Genomic DNA, 16,686 nt, shown 5'->3' on the forward strand with positions numbered 1-16,686 from the left:
AGATATGAATCTTATGACAAGTAAATGGGGATGGGGTACACATTCAGACAAATATGATACAAGGGTGTCAGAAAGTTACTTTACGTGATGTTTGAAAAATTGTCAACAACACATTGTGCAGACTACATTTTGTGACTTGAGTATAGGAAATCATTTTTTTGGCAGAGAAGTTCAGTACTGTAGTCCAGAAAAGTATAGTATTATGTGACAAAGTGCACACATTTGTTGTATGGTTATTATCATTATTTCTTTTGCTCAACTTCCTGTCTTGTTGCATGTAGTAGTAATAGTAGTATGGTATTCTGCCTTATGGCAAGTCTTGTCATGGATTAAGCCTCTTCCACATTTGTCTATCCATAGCCAGTCTTTCTGAATATTTGCCTCCTTTGATATGTCCAGCATTTGATATTTTCTTTTTCCTCTTCCCCTTTTTCCCTCCACCATTCCATTGCATGTATGGAACTATATTTTTAATCAAATTATTTACTAATTTTTGAAGTCTTGTAAATGGCTAGTGATGGTAACTATTATGCTAATTGTAATCCATAGATCAATTTTTGCTTGTGTTTGTATTTTAAACTAATGTGATCTTGTGCAAAGTTAATAGCAACTTATTTGTTTTATAGACAGTGGAAAACCAAACACTACTATGTAACCAAGGAGCAATTCCTATTTTAGCATCACTGCTGTGTTCTCCACATTACAAAGTGCAGATGCCAAGCCTTAGCTGTTTGGCCAACATGTGTTTCAAAAATCAGAAAGTTTCTGCTATTGTAGCAACAGCAAGGTAATTTTTGCTACAGCTAAGGATTATTATTATTGCTCTTGTTGTTGTTGTTGTTACTATTACTACTGATTTTACTCATTGATGTTATTTTCTCAACTAGTGTAGAATACATCTCAGAATAAAATTTCACCGTAAGTCGCACATTTAGGAAATGTATTTCATTTTACCACTTTCAACACATTAATCTGTCATCTTCAGAAGCTGAACATTGTTGTAGCAGATGTCAGTATTTTCTTTGCAGAAGCATATTGCCATGCCATGACATGTCAGAAAATTCACTTATTTTATGTGTTTGCTATAAACTCTTATTGATAATTTATAGTGAGTGAATCATGTTTATGTACACAGTCACGAATTATGTACTGTATATAAATGTGATTGATTCACTGTAAGACTGTGATGCTTCTGTGATGTAGATACTGACCTCTGCTAAATCAATATTAAGCTTCTGAAGAGAGACAGACAGATCTGTTGAAGCCAATGAAACAAAATAAATTTCCTGGTTGTGCAATTGATGACTGTTTCATCCTGAAATAATAATAAGTATTTATATATATATAACAAATGGAAGCACTGGTATCATTCCATGTGGGAAAAATATATCTAAAAACAAATATGATGTGACTTACCAAATGAAAGTGCTGGCAGGTCAATAGACACACAAACAAACACAAACATACACACAAAATTCAAGCTTTCGCAACAGACGGTTGCTTCATCAGGAAAGAGGGAAGGAGAGGGAAAGACGAAAGGATGTTGGTTTTAAAGGAGAGGGTAAGGAGTCATTCCAGTCCCGGGAGTGGAAAGACTTACCTTAGGGGGAAAGAAGGACAGGTATACACTCGCGCGCACACACACACACACACACACACACACACACACACACATATCCATCCGCACATACACAGACACAAGCAGACATTTGTAAAGACATTTGGCCTTTACAAATGTCTGCTAGTGTCTGTGTATGTGCGGATGGATATGTGTGTGTGTGCGCGAGTGTATACCTGTCCTTTTTTCCCCCTAAGGTAAGTCTTTCCGCTCCCGGGATTGGAATGACTCCTTACCCTCTCCCTTAAAACCCACATCCTTTCGTCTTCCCCTCTCTTTCCCTCTTTCCTGATGAAGCAACCGTTTGTTGCAAAAGCTTGAATTTTGTGGGTATGTTTGTGTTTGTTTGTGTGTCTGTCGACGTGCCAGAACTTTCGTTTGGTAAGTCACATCATATTTGTTTTTAGATATATTTTTCCCACATGGAATGATACCAGTGCTTTCATTTGTTATATATATATAAATACTTATTATTATTTCAGGATGAAACAGTCATCAATTGCACAACCAGGAAATTTATTTTGTTTCATTGGCTTCAACAGATCCAATCCCGGGAGCGGAAAGACTTACCTTAGGGGGAAAAAAGGACAGGTATACACTCGCGCGCGCACACATATCCATCCGCACATACACAGACACAAGCAGACATTTGTAAAGGCAAAGAGTTTGGGCAGAGATGTCAGTCGAGGCAGAAGTACAGAGGCAAAGATGTTGTTGTAAGACAGGTGAGGTATGAGTGGCGGCAAATTGAAATTAGCGGAGATTGAGGGCTGGCGGATAACGAGAAGAGAGGATATACTGAAGGGCAAGTTCCCATCTCCGGAGTTCTGACAGGTTGGTGTTAGTGGGAAGTATCCAGATAACCCGGACTGTGTAACACTGTGCCAAGACGTGCTGGCCGTGCACCAAGGCATGTTTAGCCACAGGGTGATCCTCATTACCAACAAACACTGTCTGCCTGTGTCCATTCATGCGAATGGACAGTTTGTTGCTTGTCATTCCCACAGAGAAAGCTTCACAGTGTAGGCAAGTCAGTTGGTAAATCATGTGGGTGCTTTCACACGTGGCTCTGCCTTTGATCGTGTACACCTTCCGGGTTACAGGACTGGAGTAGGTGGTGGTGGTAGGTTGCATGGGACAGGTTTTACACCGGGGGCGGTTACAAGGGTGGGAGCCAGAGGGTAGGGAAGGTGGTTTGCGGATTTCATAGGGATGAACTAAGAGGTTACGTAGGTTAGGTGGACGGCGGAAAGACACTCTTGGTGGAGTAGGGAGGATTTCATGAAGGATGGATATCATTTCAGGGCAGGATTTGAGGAAGTCGTATCCCTGCTGGAGAGCCACATTCAGAGTCTGATCCAGTCCCGGAAAGTATCCTGTCACAAGTGGGGCACTTTTGGGGTTCTTCTGTGAGAGGTTTTGGGTTTGAGGAGATGAGGAAGTGGCTCTGGTTATTTGCTTCTGTACCAGGTCGGGAGGGTAGTTGCGGGATGCGAAAGCTGTTTTCAGGTTGTTGGTGTAATGGTTCAGGGATTCCGGATTGGAGCAGATTCGTTTGCCACGAAGACCTAGGCTGTAGGGAAGGGACCGTTTGATGTGGAATGGGTGACAGCTGTCATAATGGAGGTACTGTTGCTTGTTGGTGGGTTTGATGTGGACGGACGTGTGGAGCTGGCCATTGGACAGGTGGAGGTCAACGTCAAGGAAAGTGGCATGGGATTTGGAGTAGGACCAGGTGAATCTGATGGAACCAAAGGAGTTGAGGTTGGAGAGGAAATTCTGGAGTTCTTCTTCACTGTGAGTCCAGATCATGAAGATGTCATCAATAAATCTGTACCAAACTTTGGGTTGGCAGGCCTGGGTAACCAAGAAGGCTTCCTCTAAGCGACCCTTGAATAGGTTGGCGTACGAGGGGGCCATCCTGGTACCCATGGCTGTTCCCTTTAATTGTTGGTGTGTCTGGCCTTCGAAAGTGAAGAAGTTGTGGGTCTTGATGAAGCTGGCTAAGGTAATGAGGAAAGAGTTTTTAGGTAGGGTGGCAGGTGATCGGCGTGAAAGGAAGTGCTCCATCGCAGCGAGGCCCTGGACGTGCGGAATATTTGTGTATAAGGAAGTGGCATCAATGGTTACAAGGATGGTTTCCGGGGGTAACAGACTGGGTAAGGATTCAGGCGTTCGAGAATGTGGTTGGTGTCTTTGATGAAGGATGGGAGACAACATGTAATGGGTTGAAGGTGTTGATCTACGTAGGCAGAGATACCTTCTGTGGGGGCTTGGTAACCAGCTACTATGGGACGGCCGGGATGATTGGGTTCGTGAATTTTAGGAAGAAGGTAGAATGTAGGGGTGCGGGGTGTCGGTGGGGTCAGGAGGTTGATGGAGTCAGGTGAAAGGTTTTGTAGGGGGCCTAAGGTTGTGAGGATTCCTTGAAGCTCCGCCTGGGCATCAGGAATGGGATTACCTTGGCAAACTTTGTATGTAGTGTTTTCTGAAAGCTGATGCAGTCCCTCAGCCACATACTCCCGACGATCAAGTACCACGGTCGTGGAACCCTTGTCCGCCGGAAGAATGACGATGGAACGGTCAGCCTTCAGATCACAGATAGCCTGGGCTTCAGCAGTGGTGATGTTGGGAGTAGGATTAAGGTTTTTTAAGAAGGACTGAGAGGCAAGGCTGGAAGTCAGAAATTCCTGGAAGGTTTGCAGAGGGTGATGTTGAGGAAGAGGAGGTGGGTCCCGCTGTGACGGAGGACGGAACTGTTCCAGGCAGGGTTCAATTTGGATAGTGTCTTGGGGAGTTGGATCATTAGGAGTAGGATTAGGATCATTTTACTTCGTGGCAAAGTGATATTTCCAGCAGAGAGTACGGGTGTAGGGCAGTAAATCTTTGACAAGGGCTGTTTGGTTGAATCTGGGAGTGGGGCTGATGGTGAGGCCTTTGGATAGGACAGAGGTTTCGGAATGGGGTGAGAGGTTTGGAGGAAAGGTTAACTACTGAATTAGGGTGTTGTGGTTCCAGATTGTGTTGATTGGAAAGGAGAGACTGGGTCTGTGTGCAATGAGAGGAGGTTGAGGTTTGCTGGAAAGGTTGTGAAGGGTGAGAGAGTTGTCTTTCCGGAGGTGGGAAAGGTTGTGAAGGGTGAGTGAGTTGCCTTTCCCTCTCCACTCTCCCAATATATATATACAGTGTGTGTCACCTAACATTACCGCTGGATATATTTCGTAAACCACATCAAATACTGACGAATCGATTCCACAGATCGAACGTGAGGAGAGGGGCTAGTGTAATTGGTTAATACAAACCATAAAAAAATGCACGGAAGTATGTTTTTTAACACAAACCTACGTTTTTTTTAAAATGGATCCCCGTTAGTTTTGTTAGCACATCTGAACATATAAACAAATACGTAATCAGTGCCGTTTATTGCATTGTAAAATGTTAATTACATCCGGAGATATTGTAACCTAAAGTTGACGCTTGAGTACCACTCCTCCGCTGTTCGATCGTGTGTATCGGAGAGCACCGAATTACGTAGGGATCCAAAGGGAATGGTGATGGACCTTAGGTACAGGAGAGACTGGAGCAGCACATTACATCCGCATGTTAACACCTTTTTATTGGTCTTTTTCACTGACGCACATGTACATTACCATGAGGGGTGAGGTACGCGTACACACGTGGTTTCCGTTTTCAATTACGGAGTGGAATAGAGTGTGTCCCGATATGTCAGGCCAATAGATGTTCAATGTGGTGGCCATCATTTGCTGTTCAATGTGGTGGCCATCATTTGCTGCACACAATTGCAATCTCTGGCGTAATGAATGTCGTACACGCCGCAGTACATCTGGTGTAATGTCGCCGCAGGCTGCCACAATACATTGTTTCATATCCTCTGGGGTTGTAGGCACATCACGGTACACATTCTCCTTTAACGTACCCCACAGAAAGAAGTCCAGAGGTGTAAGATCAGGAGAACAGGCTGGCCTATTTATGCGTCCTCCACGTCCTATTAAACGCTCGTCAAACATGTACCTCACCCCTCATGGTAATGTACAAGTGCGTCAGTGAAAAAGACCAATAAAAAGGTGTTAGCATGTGGACGTAATGTGCTGTTTCAGTCTCTTCTGTACCTAAGGTCCATCACCGTTCCCTTTGGATCCCTACGTAATTCGGTGCTCTCCGATACACACGATCGAACAGCGGAGGAGTGGTACTCAAGCGTCAACTTTAGGTTACAATATCTCCGGATGTAATTAACATTTTACAATGCAACAAACGGCACTGATTACGTATTTGTTTATATGTTCAGATGTGCTAACAAAACTAACAGGGTTCCATTTAAAAAAACGTAGGTTTGTGTTAAAATACATACTTCCGTGCAATTTTTATGGTTTGTATTAACCAATTACACTAGCTCCTCTCCTCACGTTCGGTCTGTGGAATCGATTCGTCAGTATTTGATGTGGTTTACGAAATATATCCAGCAGTAATGTTAGGTGACTCACCCTGTATAATTGGTGCTTCTTGCCCAGTGCATGTTCTGTGATTTTCCTTGTGGTCAATGGCACAAATGTCGATCTATGAACATTTCATTTATGTAACATTTGCGACTCCTGTACTCCTTATTTTTGCCAATATTATCTGCAGACACTATGCTAAACGTAATTGTATTTAACACCAACTCTCCACCATCCCCACCCCTTTACCTCCTGGATCCCAACTCATCACTGTTGATGTCACCTCCCTATATACCAACTTCCCTCATGCCCATGGTTTCACCGCTGTTGAACACCACTTTTCCCAACGTCCTTCAGACTCCGAACCCACTACTTCATTCCTCATACACCTAACTCATTTTATCCTGACCCACAACTACTTCTCATTTGAAGGTAGGGTATATAAACAAATCTGTGGCACAGCCATGGGCACCTGCATGGCATCCTCCTATGCCAACCTTTCTATGCCCCATCTAGAACAGACCTTCCTAGCCTCCAAAAACACCAAACTCCTTGTCTGTTTCAGATTCATTGATGCTATCTTCATGATCTGGATTCAGGGTCAAGACACACTATCTTTGTTCCTACACAATCTCAACACCTTCTCTCCCATCCACTTCACGTGATCCTCCTGATGACTCCATCCACACCTCTGTCCACATTAAACCCACCAACAGTACCAGATTTTGACAGCTGTCATCCCTTTCACACTAAAAAATCCCTCCCGTATAGCCTGGCTATCCAGGGACGGTGTATCTGCAGTCGCAAAAACTCTCTTGCTCAGTATGCTGAGGGTCTCACCAAGGCCTTCACTAACAGGCACTATCCCCCAGATCTAGTCCACAAACAGATCTCGCGTGCCATTTCTCCTCACACCCCAATCATCCCACCACGCTCAAGAGCCAGCCACAAAGGAGTGTCCCATTCATTACCCAGTACTACCCTTGACTGGGACAACTGAACCATATCCTTCACCATGGCTTGGATTACCTATCACTGTGTCTTTAAATGAGGGACATTCTACCTGAGATACTTCCCACCCCTCCTCAAGTGGTGTTGTGTTGCCCACCCAGCCTCCACAACATCCTAGTCCATCCCTATGCCACTCCAAATTTCAACCCTTTGCCACAAGAATCATACCCCTGTGGAAGACCCAGGTACAAAACTTGTCCAATCCACCCACCCAGCACTTCCTATTCCAGTCCTGTCACAGGTTTATCATACCCCATCAGCACTCGGGCCACCTGTGAAAGCAGCCATGTCATTTACCAGCTCTACTGCAATCATTGCACAGCTTTTTATGTTGATGTGACTACCAACCAGCTGTCCATCAGGCTGAATGGCCACCGCCAAACTGTGCCCAAGAACAAAGTAGATCACCATGTCGCACAGCATGCAGCTGAACATCACACACTTTATTTAAATGGCTGCTTCATTACCCAGGTGAACTGGATCTTTCCCTCCACCACCAGCTTTTCTGAACTGTGCAGATGGGAGTTGCCCTTAAAACACATTCTCTGTGCCTGTAATTATCCTGGCCTCAACTTATAGTATCATACTGTCCCCACACACTCCTCTCAACAGTTTCCACCCCCTCTATCCTGTCATTCCATCTCCTACTCTGTGTATTTGCAGCCCTCTACCAGCGCATCTGCTCATCTTTACCCATTCTTCTTCTTCCTTCTCTCTCTCTCTCTCTCTCTCTCTCTCTCTCTCTCTCTCTCTCTCTCTCCCTCTCTCCCTCTCTCTCAAGTGTCACAGCCATCTTGAAGACATGCTGTGACGGCGCTACTCACGGGAACAGGTTGAACTAATTTTGAAAACAAGCGAGAAGGATGTATCTACACACTGTAAAACTTTCACACATGCAGAATGAAAACTGTATTTTTACAAAAATAGTGTGCATTTCTTTTGGAGTGACCCTCGTACATTACTGTGAATGGTTCAGCTGTTAGTAGCCATTTTTTTTAATGTTCATACTCCCTTTATAATCATTTGTGGCCCATTTTGATAATTGTTAGTGAGGTGGCAGGTCTTCATCTGAGTGTATCGTAATTTCAGCATCAAGAGACAGTTTAGTTTCTGACAGTGATAAAATGAATATGCAAGTTGTAGTACATTATGACAGATGTTTGAAGTGGTGACCCTTAACATAATGGAATTTAGTAGTATGAGGGTACCCTTTGGGGCCACACCACTTCTGGGCACGCCACTGGTGTCTGCCCTTATAGGTGTATGTGGGTTATTCAGCACCATGTATGTTGGCAATGGGTGTACCAGCAGTGGAGTTGTACGGTGTTGATGTCCTAGGCACCAATTTGTCAAATGTGGTTGAAGAAGTACAATGGGTGTTTGAGTAGGCGCCGGAACACCTACTCCATGTTCAGTATTCACTAGTATCTAATGTTGTATTGAAGCTTCTGTGTGGATGTGCTTATCCTTAAACGTATATGTAAATAATTCTCTTAATGAGGGTAATGGGCATACTCTGTTTACAGAAAAGTGCTGTGAAAGTAGTATGCTAATATACTTGGCAGAAATTTAGTGAATAAAGTGAGATAAATCCTGCCAACATGAGTGTAATGGCTTCTGTAGTTATTGCCTAAGAATGTTTGGTAACATGGACTTCACTGTGTCTAGGTCAGGCCAACTGAGGCCTTTGCGATTTCACTTTCAGTCTAGATTCTTTGGCAGTACTACCTCCACAAGGTCCCACTCAGCTGCTGCTTGATTTTGTTACAGATGGCTAGTGGCTAAAGGTGTTACATTTTGGGTATTTGTCTCCTTCAGTGGGCTAATGTTTGATGGTTAGTTTCTGATGCAGCACATGTGGCTGTTAGTGAGTCACTCCTGGCTTGATTACCAGCAGTCTGATTGACTGCTTGCAGACAAAAAGACTACTTTTGACTATGACTTGTTTAGCTACAGGGTATTGCTTAGGACAATCTTCAGCCAATAGAATATGACAAAAGAGAAGAAAAGAACATTATGAATTTTGATCTACAGTTTTTGTCTGCATCTTTTTGTTTTAGCAGCTTTACATGTTATTGAAGGTAAGATATTTGTGATGTGTGAATGACATTGTGGATTATCAGCTTTTGTCTTATGCATTTGTGTTTTTTGATCTTATTTCAATAGTTATGGTGGCAAATCAGTGCCAGACATCTTGGTGTCATTAATGGCAAGAGACAAGCCGAGTGAGATGCAAATGGCAGCTGCTAGATGTATAACATATATGCACAGAGCTGGTGCAATTAGTGCAGAAGACCCCAAGATACTATACAAAACACTTCCATGTTTGGTAAGACAACACTTAGCTATGTTTATTATTATTTGTGTTGTGTCCCATATCTTCTATTGTAATAAAAAATGTTTCATTAGTACACATGTTTGTACATTACACTGACATAGATTTGTGTTTGTGATGCAGAAACAGGGCCTATCTTGATTTGCTCGTTGTTTCAGGCATTATTTTTTTTACCATCGTGGCACAGTATAAGACATGTCACCTGCGTTTAGGAAGTAATTCGCTCTTAGGACAAAGGAAAATGATGCACAATGAAGGAGTTATCCAAATGGAATGGAAATCAATAAATGTGACAAACAAATGATTACAATTTCAGAAAATAGGATGATATATTCAAGAGAAAGAGTTTCACTAATGGAGCAAATCAATAATGTGTTGACCCATCTCTGTCACTTATGTGAACAGTTATTCAGCTTGGCATTGATTGCTAGAGTTGTTGGATGTTCTCCTGGGGGATATCGTGCCAAATTCTGTGCAATTCGTGACATAGATTGCCAAAATCCAAAGTGGACCAGCACGTTATTGACTTGCTCAATTTGTGAAGGTCTTTGTCTTGAATAAATGAACCAGTTTTTCTGAAATTTTAATCATTTGTTTGTCTGTACATGTACATCGCATCTACCAATTTACGTCCCATTTGGATAATGTTGTCATTGCATGTTTTCTTCTTCTTCTCCTCCCTCCCTCCCTCCCTCCCTCCCTCCCCCTCCTCCATCCCTCCCCTCCTCCATCCCACCCCCTCCTCCATCCCTCTCCTCCTCCACCATCCCTCTCCCCCTCCACCATCCCTCTCCCCCTCCCCTCCCTCTCTCCTCCTCCTCCCCCTCTCCACGTATCTCTCCCCATCTCCCTCCCCCTCCTCATCTCCCTCCCTCTTCCCCCACTCCCTCCCTCTTCCCCCTCTCCCTCTTCCTCCTCTCCTTCCCTCCCCTCTCCCTCTCTCCCCCTCTCTTTCCCCCCCCTCTCCCTCCCTCCCTCTCCCTCTCCCCCCTCCCCCTCTCCCCCTCCCCCTCCCCCTTCCCCCTCCCCCTCTCCCTCTCCCTCTCCCTTTCCCCCTCTCCCTCTCCCTCCCCCCCCCAAAGAGTGTATATCCATGTGAGGCTGGATAGGGCAGGAGTTGGACAATGGGCAGACAAGTAGGAACAAAAGTTTAGCTGGCAAAGGAGGGAGAGAGAGAGAGAGTTTGTGTTCGTATGTGTGCTTGAGACAACCACGAACCAGATTAAGTAGCTTGTTACACTTCCTAGTCTTGAAATCAAAGAATCCAGTCAGCAATCAAGATCTTGACTGATGATGAGATAATGCTCCCCAGTCTGTAGCCTGTAAACAAGAATATGAATCTAGGCAGTTTCTTATGGTGTGAGATTAGAAAGTGTCCCAAACAGACATTGAAACATACCATTATTTTCACGATGATTTATATTGTTGGTGTTTTATGTGAGTCCTTTCATGCTTTTTTCCAGTTCATTTTAATTTTTGTTTCTTTATCTTCCCGCAATTGGTTATGAAAGTCATTGAAATGTATTTCTGTTTCTGCTAGCTCTCATTCCAAATGATTTTTAGTTCTACCACCATCAAACTACTATTTTCGTGCACTAACCTTGCTGCAGTCTGGTATTTAGTCTTGTAATCTTTGTTTTATATCTTTGCCATCTTATTTTTCTTTCTTAAGAGTTTTCTGTAGCACCAAAGAATAGACAGATTTATTCAAGAGGGAAAAAAATCAGTGAATCATATTTATTACTTTCTTATGGCCATTGAAGATACCTCCATTGTCTGTATAAAAAATAAATGTGTTTTAATTCTGATAATAGAGGTGTTATGACTTGCATTCTGTCCTAGGTGAGGTTGTGTAAGAAAGATCGTCCAAACACAGAACGTGTGCTGGCAGCTGAGACATTGGCATACTTAACAGAGGTGGACACAGAATTACAGAGATTGGCCTCAATCTCAAATCATCTTGTTTCAACACTGGCTGAGTTGTTACGCTATGAGCCAGACACCAATGGCCTCAGCCCATCACGCACTGAACAAGAGATGCGTGTAGCTCAGGACATGAAACATGCAGCATTCAGGGTACGTTTAGAAAGGTTTTGTATTTGAAATTCAGCAAGTTTAATTGTTTTTCATCAGTAGCACAACTGAAAATAGATATGTATGCCACTATTGTAGATGCAGAATTCCAATCAATTTATTTCTCTCAAATGTGTTACAGTATATAAAACTGTACATATATAATCCATTTATTTACTCATTTAATCTCTAAACCTGTGATCAACATACAGTCTAAGAACACAGTTTTATGAATTTATGGCAAATGAACAGAGAATAATGGGAATATGTTACTACAGCACAATGTCACCAGTGAATAGAAGCGAAACACTTTAAGTCTCTGTATGTCCATTTTTTTAGCGATGGTCACGGGACTCGGCTGTTCGATTGATGATGTCAAATTAAATTCCTATCAGCCATCAATTTTCAAACTTATTTTATTATACAACCAGTTTCGGCACTTTATTGTGCCATCTCAAGGCCCCTGACCAATGTGTAGGAATAATCTACCTTGCTTGTGATCGAAGCAGGGGCCAGCAATATTGGTATTATAGATATCTACTTGCTACAGTGACCAGTTCAGACATCACCCGCTGACAGTCCATTAAGTTGGGTGATAACAGCACTGGAGGTGTGGACCACTGTAGAACAGTTGTTGCAGTCTGTGGAACAGTTTTAGGGTGGTATATGTCAGGTAACCGTGACTCCGAGTGTTGAGATACCTAGTGCCATGCAAACTCTGATTTTGCTCTGCCTAGTTCTAATGTATATGAAGCCTGTCTGCAACTTTACATGTCTTCTTTGTGGTAAGTAGCAATCTATGTGTATCTTTCCCTACATTGTTAAATTCCCAAAAGAATGCACTTTCACGATATCTGTTTCTGACGTGTCAACTGTGCAATCCAAGTATATGCAGTGATGTCATTGAAAGTGTATTGATTTATATTCGGTTAATTGTAATATCCATTGTTAGTTTATCAGAAAACTCACATTGAAACAAAGTAAAGACAGTTCTGTTAAATAAGCAGAACAAAGTTTGGTATCTGACTCCTATGCCTCACATAGTGAAGAAGAGTAACTTTTATGAGACCACTTTACAGCTTCATTTATTTTTATGCATTGCTGTCTTACCACAAGGCACAGTCACCCATTAAACATTAATTACTTTGCTGCAAGAGTGCAATGATTATGTGTGAAAGTCACAAATGTACTGACTGTGTGCTAAAAGTAGATATCACTAGGTGTGCTAAAAATAGATATTACTAGCCATTACAACTGTGGAAAACCTTGGCTGAATGTCTTAGATTTCCTTCTGTTGTAAAGAAAAACTGTAATATGGGTTCTGTGATGTAAAAAATTAAGGAAAAAAACACCTGCCCACCCACCTGCTTATGGTGCCACTACTACAGCTGTGAGATGACAGCCTTTGTACTCTTAGAATGTATTCAGCAGTGAAACATTAGTGGCAAATGAAAGTTGTGGCCAAAATTTGGACCTGACTGTAGCCTTTTGTATGTTCAATCTTACTTATTGCACTAATGGACTCAGAATCTGATTGTTGGCAGTGTTTAGAAAGACACAATGAATTCAGTTCTCTTACTGTGTTTGCTTCCACGGCCACACCTGGACTGATTGCCACTCAGTGACATTTTTTCTTTTGCTTACTGCCAGCATTTATTGTAACTCCTGTTGGAGTGCATCACCATATTTTGTACTAACAAATTATTTGAAATCTCTTGAAGTTTTATTTCTTCTTTATAATAGTGTGTTCAGCCTTGGTGTCATGCGGGCTGTTTGTGACTGTGCAATTGTACTGTGACTAATTTTGATATTCTGCCATTGTCAGTTTTGTTGTTACTACATTTTGACAACACAAACCATCTGATTCATTGAAACCAATAAAATAAAATCAATATCCTTCCTTCTATAATTTCATATCAAATGAACATATATAGCTTTTACTATGTAGTAATTACAGAGATCAACATTCAGTAGTATATCGACAAGGAGTATTAGCACACTGAAAGTGGTATTCATCACCTTAACTATGATCATCTGCAGTAATCACAAAAATGAAGGATTCAATTCATTACTTTGTGCAGCAAAACACAAAGAAAATTTAAACATAAACTGAATTTGGCTGTGAAAGGAGTTCACAACAGTAATATCATTTTACTAACTGATTTTTCAGGCATTTGCTTCACTGGGAGCAAATGATGAGGATATAAGAAAGAAAATTATTGATACAGACAATCTTATGGACCACATAGTGAGTGGACTTCAAGATCCATGCCCAAAAGTACGACTGGCAGCTGTCAGGTGTCTGCATTCCTTGTCACGCTCTGTACAGCAGCTGCGAACAACATTCCAGGTATTTTATTGTATTTTGATTTCCTGTCTTTTCTCATGTTGCTACCATGGCAATTTTGCCCAGCGGTCAGTTGAATGCCATAGTATTATGGCAACATTGTCACTTAATGAAAATGAATAGACTGAGGATGAACACTTTTTGCAATAGTATTTTAGTTTGTGTGACGCTGTGTAATTTTATACATCCAACATTTGTAATACAGGAATATTTGAAGAAAGGCTGAGTCATTTGTACTCATCATCAATTTTGACAATATCTTGTGGATTTCATGTATGTATTTTCGCATTTGATACAGTCTTGTTATGGGTGAACATTTTTGCCTGGTTGCTTTTGCATAAAGCATTAGCAGGGAAATCACAGACTGCCTTCCAGTGTGGAAACTAAGGACAGCATTTGCTGTTCATCAGCACTTTCAGGCCTAGCATCTGCACATTCAGTCAGTAATAAGAGTTATGCATCCGGACTTAAATTTTCATGCCTAAAAATGATTTTTTTTGGCAAAGTTGTGCAGTGATGATTATGTAAACTAAAGGGCTTGTGCACAGGCTATGCTGGAAGTGTGATTTATTAGATTTGTCTGCTTTAATTGATAACAAGTATACTTCCAGATTATCCTGAACTCCGCCAGTACCTTCAAACTGTTTGCTGAAAATACTGGGTGTTGTGGTGATTAATCCAGTTTTAAGAACAAATGAAATTTTTGGAATGTGCTAGGCAATAATTCTGACAAACTATAACAAAGAAAAAATGGTACTGTGGTATGACGTCAATTTGTTAAGATCATTGGTCTGTTCTTTCCCAAGAGAAGGATCATGCAGTGACAATGAACAAAGATCGCTGTATTGGGATTTTTAGCCACTAATACACTGCAAAGTATCATGTGTGATTCCAACTAGAGAGCAGAATTAAACATACAACTAGGTTTCAGTTAAAATTATGAACCACCAGTTTCCGAACATGTTACGTCCCATTGTGACAACATCTGCTACTCCACATGACCGGGTTGGTAATACATGTGTTTCCATGTATCCTGCTGCTCCACTTGTCAAGGGTGGTAATATATGTGTTTTCTATAAATACTTCCACAGCAAATAATCTCGGACATCATTTGCTGTAAAGATATTTAAAGAAATGGGGTGTGTTACCAAACCCCAAGTCCTACCCATTGAAGAAACTGAAGGAGAAAATTCATTGCATGGTTAATGTGATACATCAAATACAGACAAATTTATTACATGGAATACTTCTGTGAGTATGTTTGCATAACAATGAATAGTTCATCCATTTATCTTAAAAAATAAATAAAGCTGGATTGCAAAACACACTCTCTCTCTCTCTCTCTCTCTCTCATTACATCTAATACTTCCGTGAGTATGGTGAAGTTCTTGGGCTTCCAGCCAGGTGGCAGTATCTACAAACTGTTTGAAGACACCACCACCCAGCTGGAAGCCCAAGAACTCTTCACCAGCTGTATACGCCAGGAAAGCATATGTTCACATTCCATGAGTGTTTGCATAGCAATTTATTTTGCAGTTTTGCTGGCTTGCAAAACTCTCCTTCTCCTTTGTGTGTGTGTGTGTGTGTGTGTGTGTGTGTGTGTGTGTGTGTGTGTGGGAGGGGGGGGGGGGGCGTGCACGCTTATACATGCATGCACATGTGTGTGTATGCGCACTTATTGCAAATAGGGCTAACCTTAACTGGCAATTCATTTCTATATGCCTGTCTGCTCAATGACTTATCTGTTGGGTTAGGACTGATATGTTCTTATATAGATGATCATTATCCAGCCTATATTTTCTGTTGCTCTATTTCCATAAATGTCCTCTATAATATACACTGATCAGGTAGAACATTGTCACTACTGCATTAGTATCATGTATCGCCCATTACAGCACAAAAAACTGTAACAATAATGACATCAGTTCTACAAGTTCTCTATATGGCCAATTGGAGTTATACTTGCTGTCCAATTAATACATTTGCTGTATGATTACTAGCAGGTGGGTTACAGGATTGCAGCTATCTAGTAAGCTGTGTGTGTTTTATAGAGCTGATATTCATCAAATTTGTGGTCTAAAACACCAAGTGGTGCTCAGTTGCCAAGCTCCTCTAACCAGAGAAGCATTATTCTGGCCTTGTTGGATAGCCACTGTCCCCAATGAAAAAAATATGAAAGTGATCATCAATAATACTGACACAATTTCAGTTATGATGACGCCTTCTGGAACAATCACATATCCAAGGAAAGCCCATTTGTAATACTTCCACAACATACACCACCATCTTGTGCGTTTTCTGTTATATTTATGTCAAGGTACAATTAAGCTACATGTCCATTTTGAATGGTCTTGAGACCAAGTACTAGTCCATCCCCCCAAGAGTCAATATTGGTGAAATTAATTTCAAAACTGTGTGGTGACCTCACCACAGTGGGTTTTCATGTGATGGTCTCCAGATTGTGTCCATCCACTAGATAGTATTTGTGGCCACTAGTTGACACTTTTCAAAGTGTATTTGTTTGGGGGAAAACATGTAGCCACTGCTGTGTTGGTACTATTTGTTTTGACAGAAAACATGTGAATGGAAAAGACTGAGGACAATATGCTGACTATGAATTTAAATCAGATATTTGTTTGTATGACATGAAACTACTATAGTCTGATTAAAATTAGTTAATGAGTGACAACAGAGTGTGAGTTCAATTGCAGTGTTTAAGTTACAGAACACTGACAGCAGTCAATTTAACTGTCACTGGCTGCAGTGGAAACATTGTGACAATTTCCAAATAATGAGTAGTTTTAATCAATGAGTATACATGAAAGTATAAGCAGGTAACATTATT

The 16,686-nt window shown here is 41.5% G+C and overlaps 1 protein-coding gene across 1 annotated transcript in view; it reads left to right on the plus strand.

Moving 5' to 3' along the window:
- LOC124605412 (armadillo repeat-containing protein 8-like) overlaps positions 1 to 16,686 on the plus strand; it is a 131,447-nt gene that overhangs the window by 14,375 nt on the left and 100,386 nt on the right. Inside the window, exons 5-8 of the mRNA XM_047137064.1 lie at positions 627 to 787; positions 9,253 to 9,415; positions 11,264 to 11,497; positions 13,665 to 13,844. Coding sequence (XP_046993020.1) covers positions 627 to 787; positions 9,253 to 9,415; positions 11,264 to 11,497; positions 13,665 to 13,844 — 738 coding nt within the window. The remainder of the gene's footprint in view (positions 1 to 626; positions 788 to 9,252; positions 9,416 to 11,263; positions 11,498 to 13,664; positions 13,845 to 16,686) is intronic.

This window comes from Schistocerca americana, chromosome 3 (assembly GCF_021461395.2).
Source record: "Schistocerca americana isolate TAMUIC-IGC-003095 chromosome 3, iqSchAmer2.1, whole genome shotgun sequence".
NCBI lineage: Eukaryota > Metazoa > Arthropoda > Insecta > Orthoptera > Acrididae > Schistocerca > Schistocerca americana.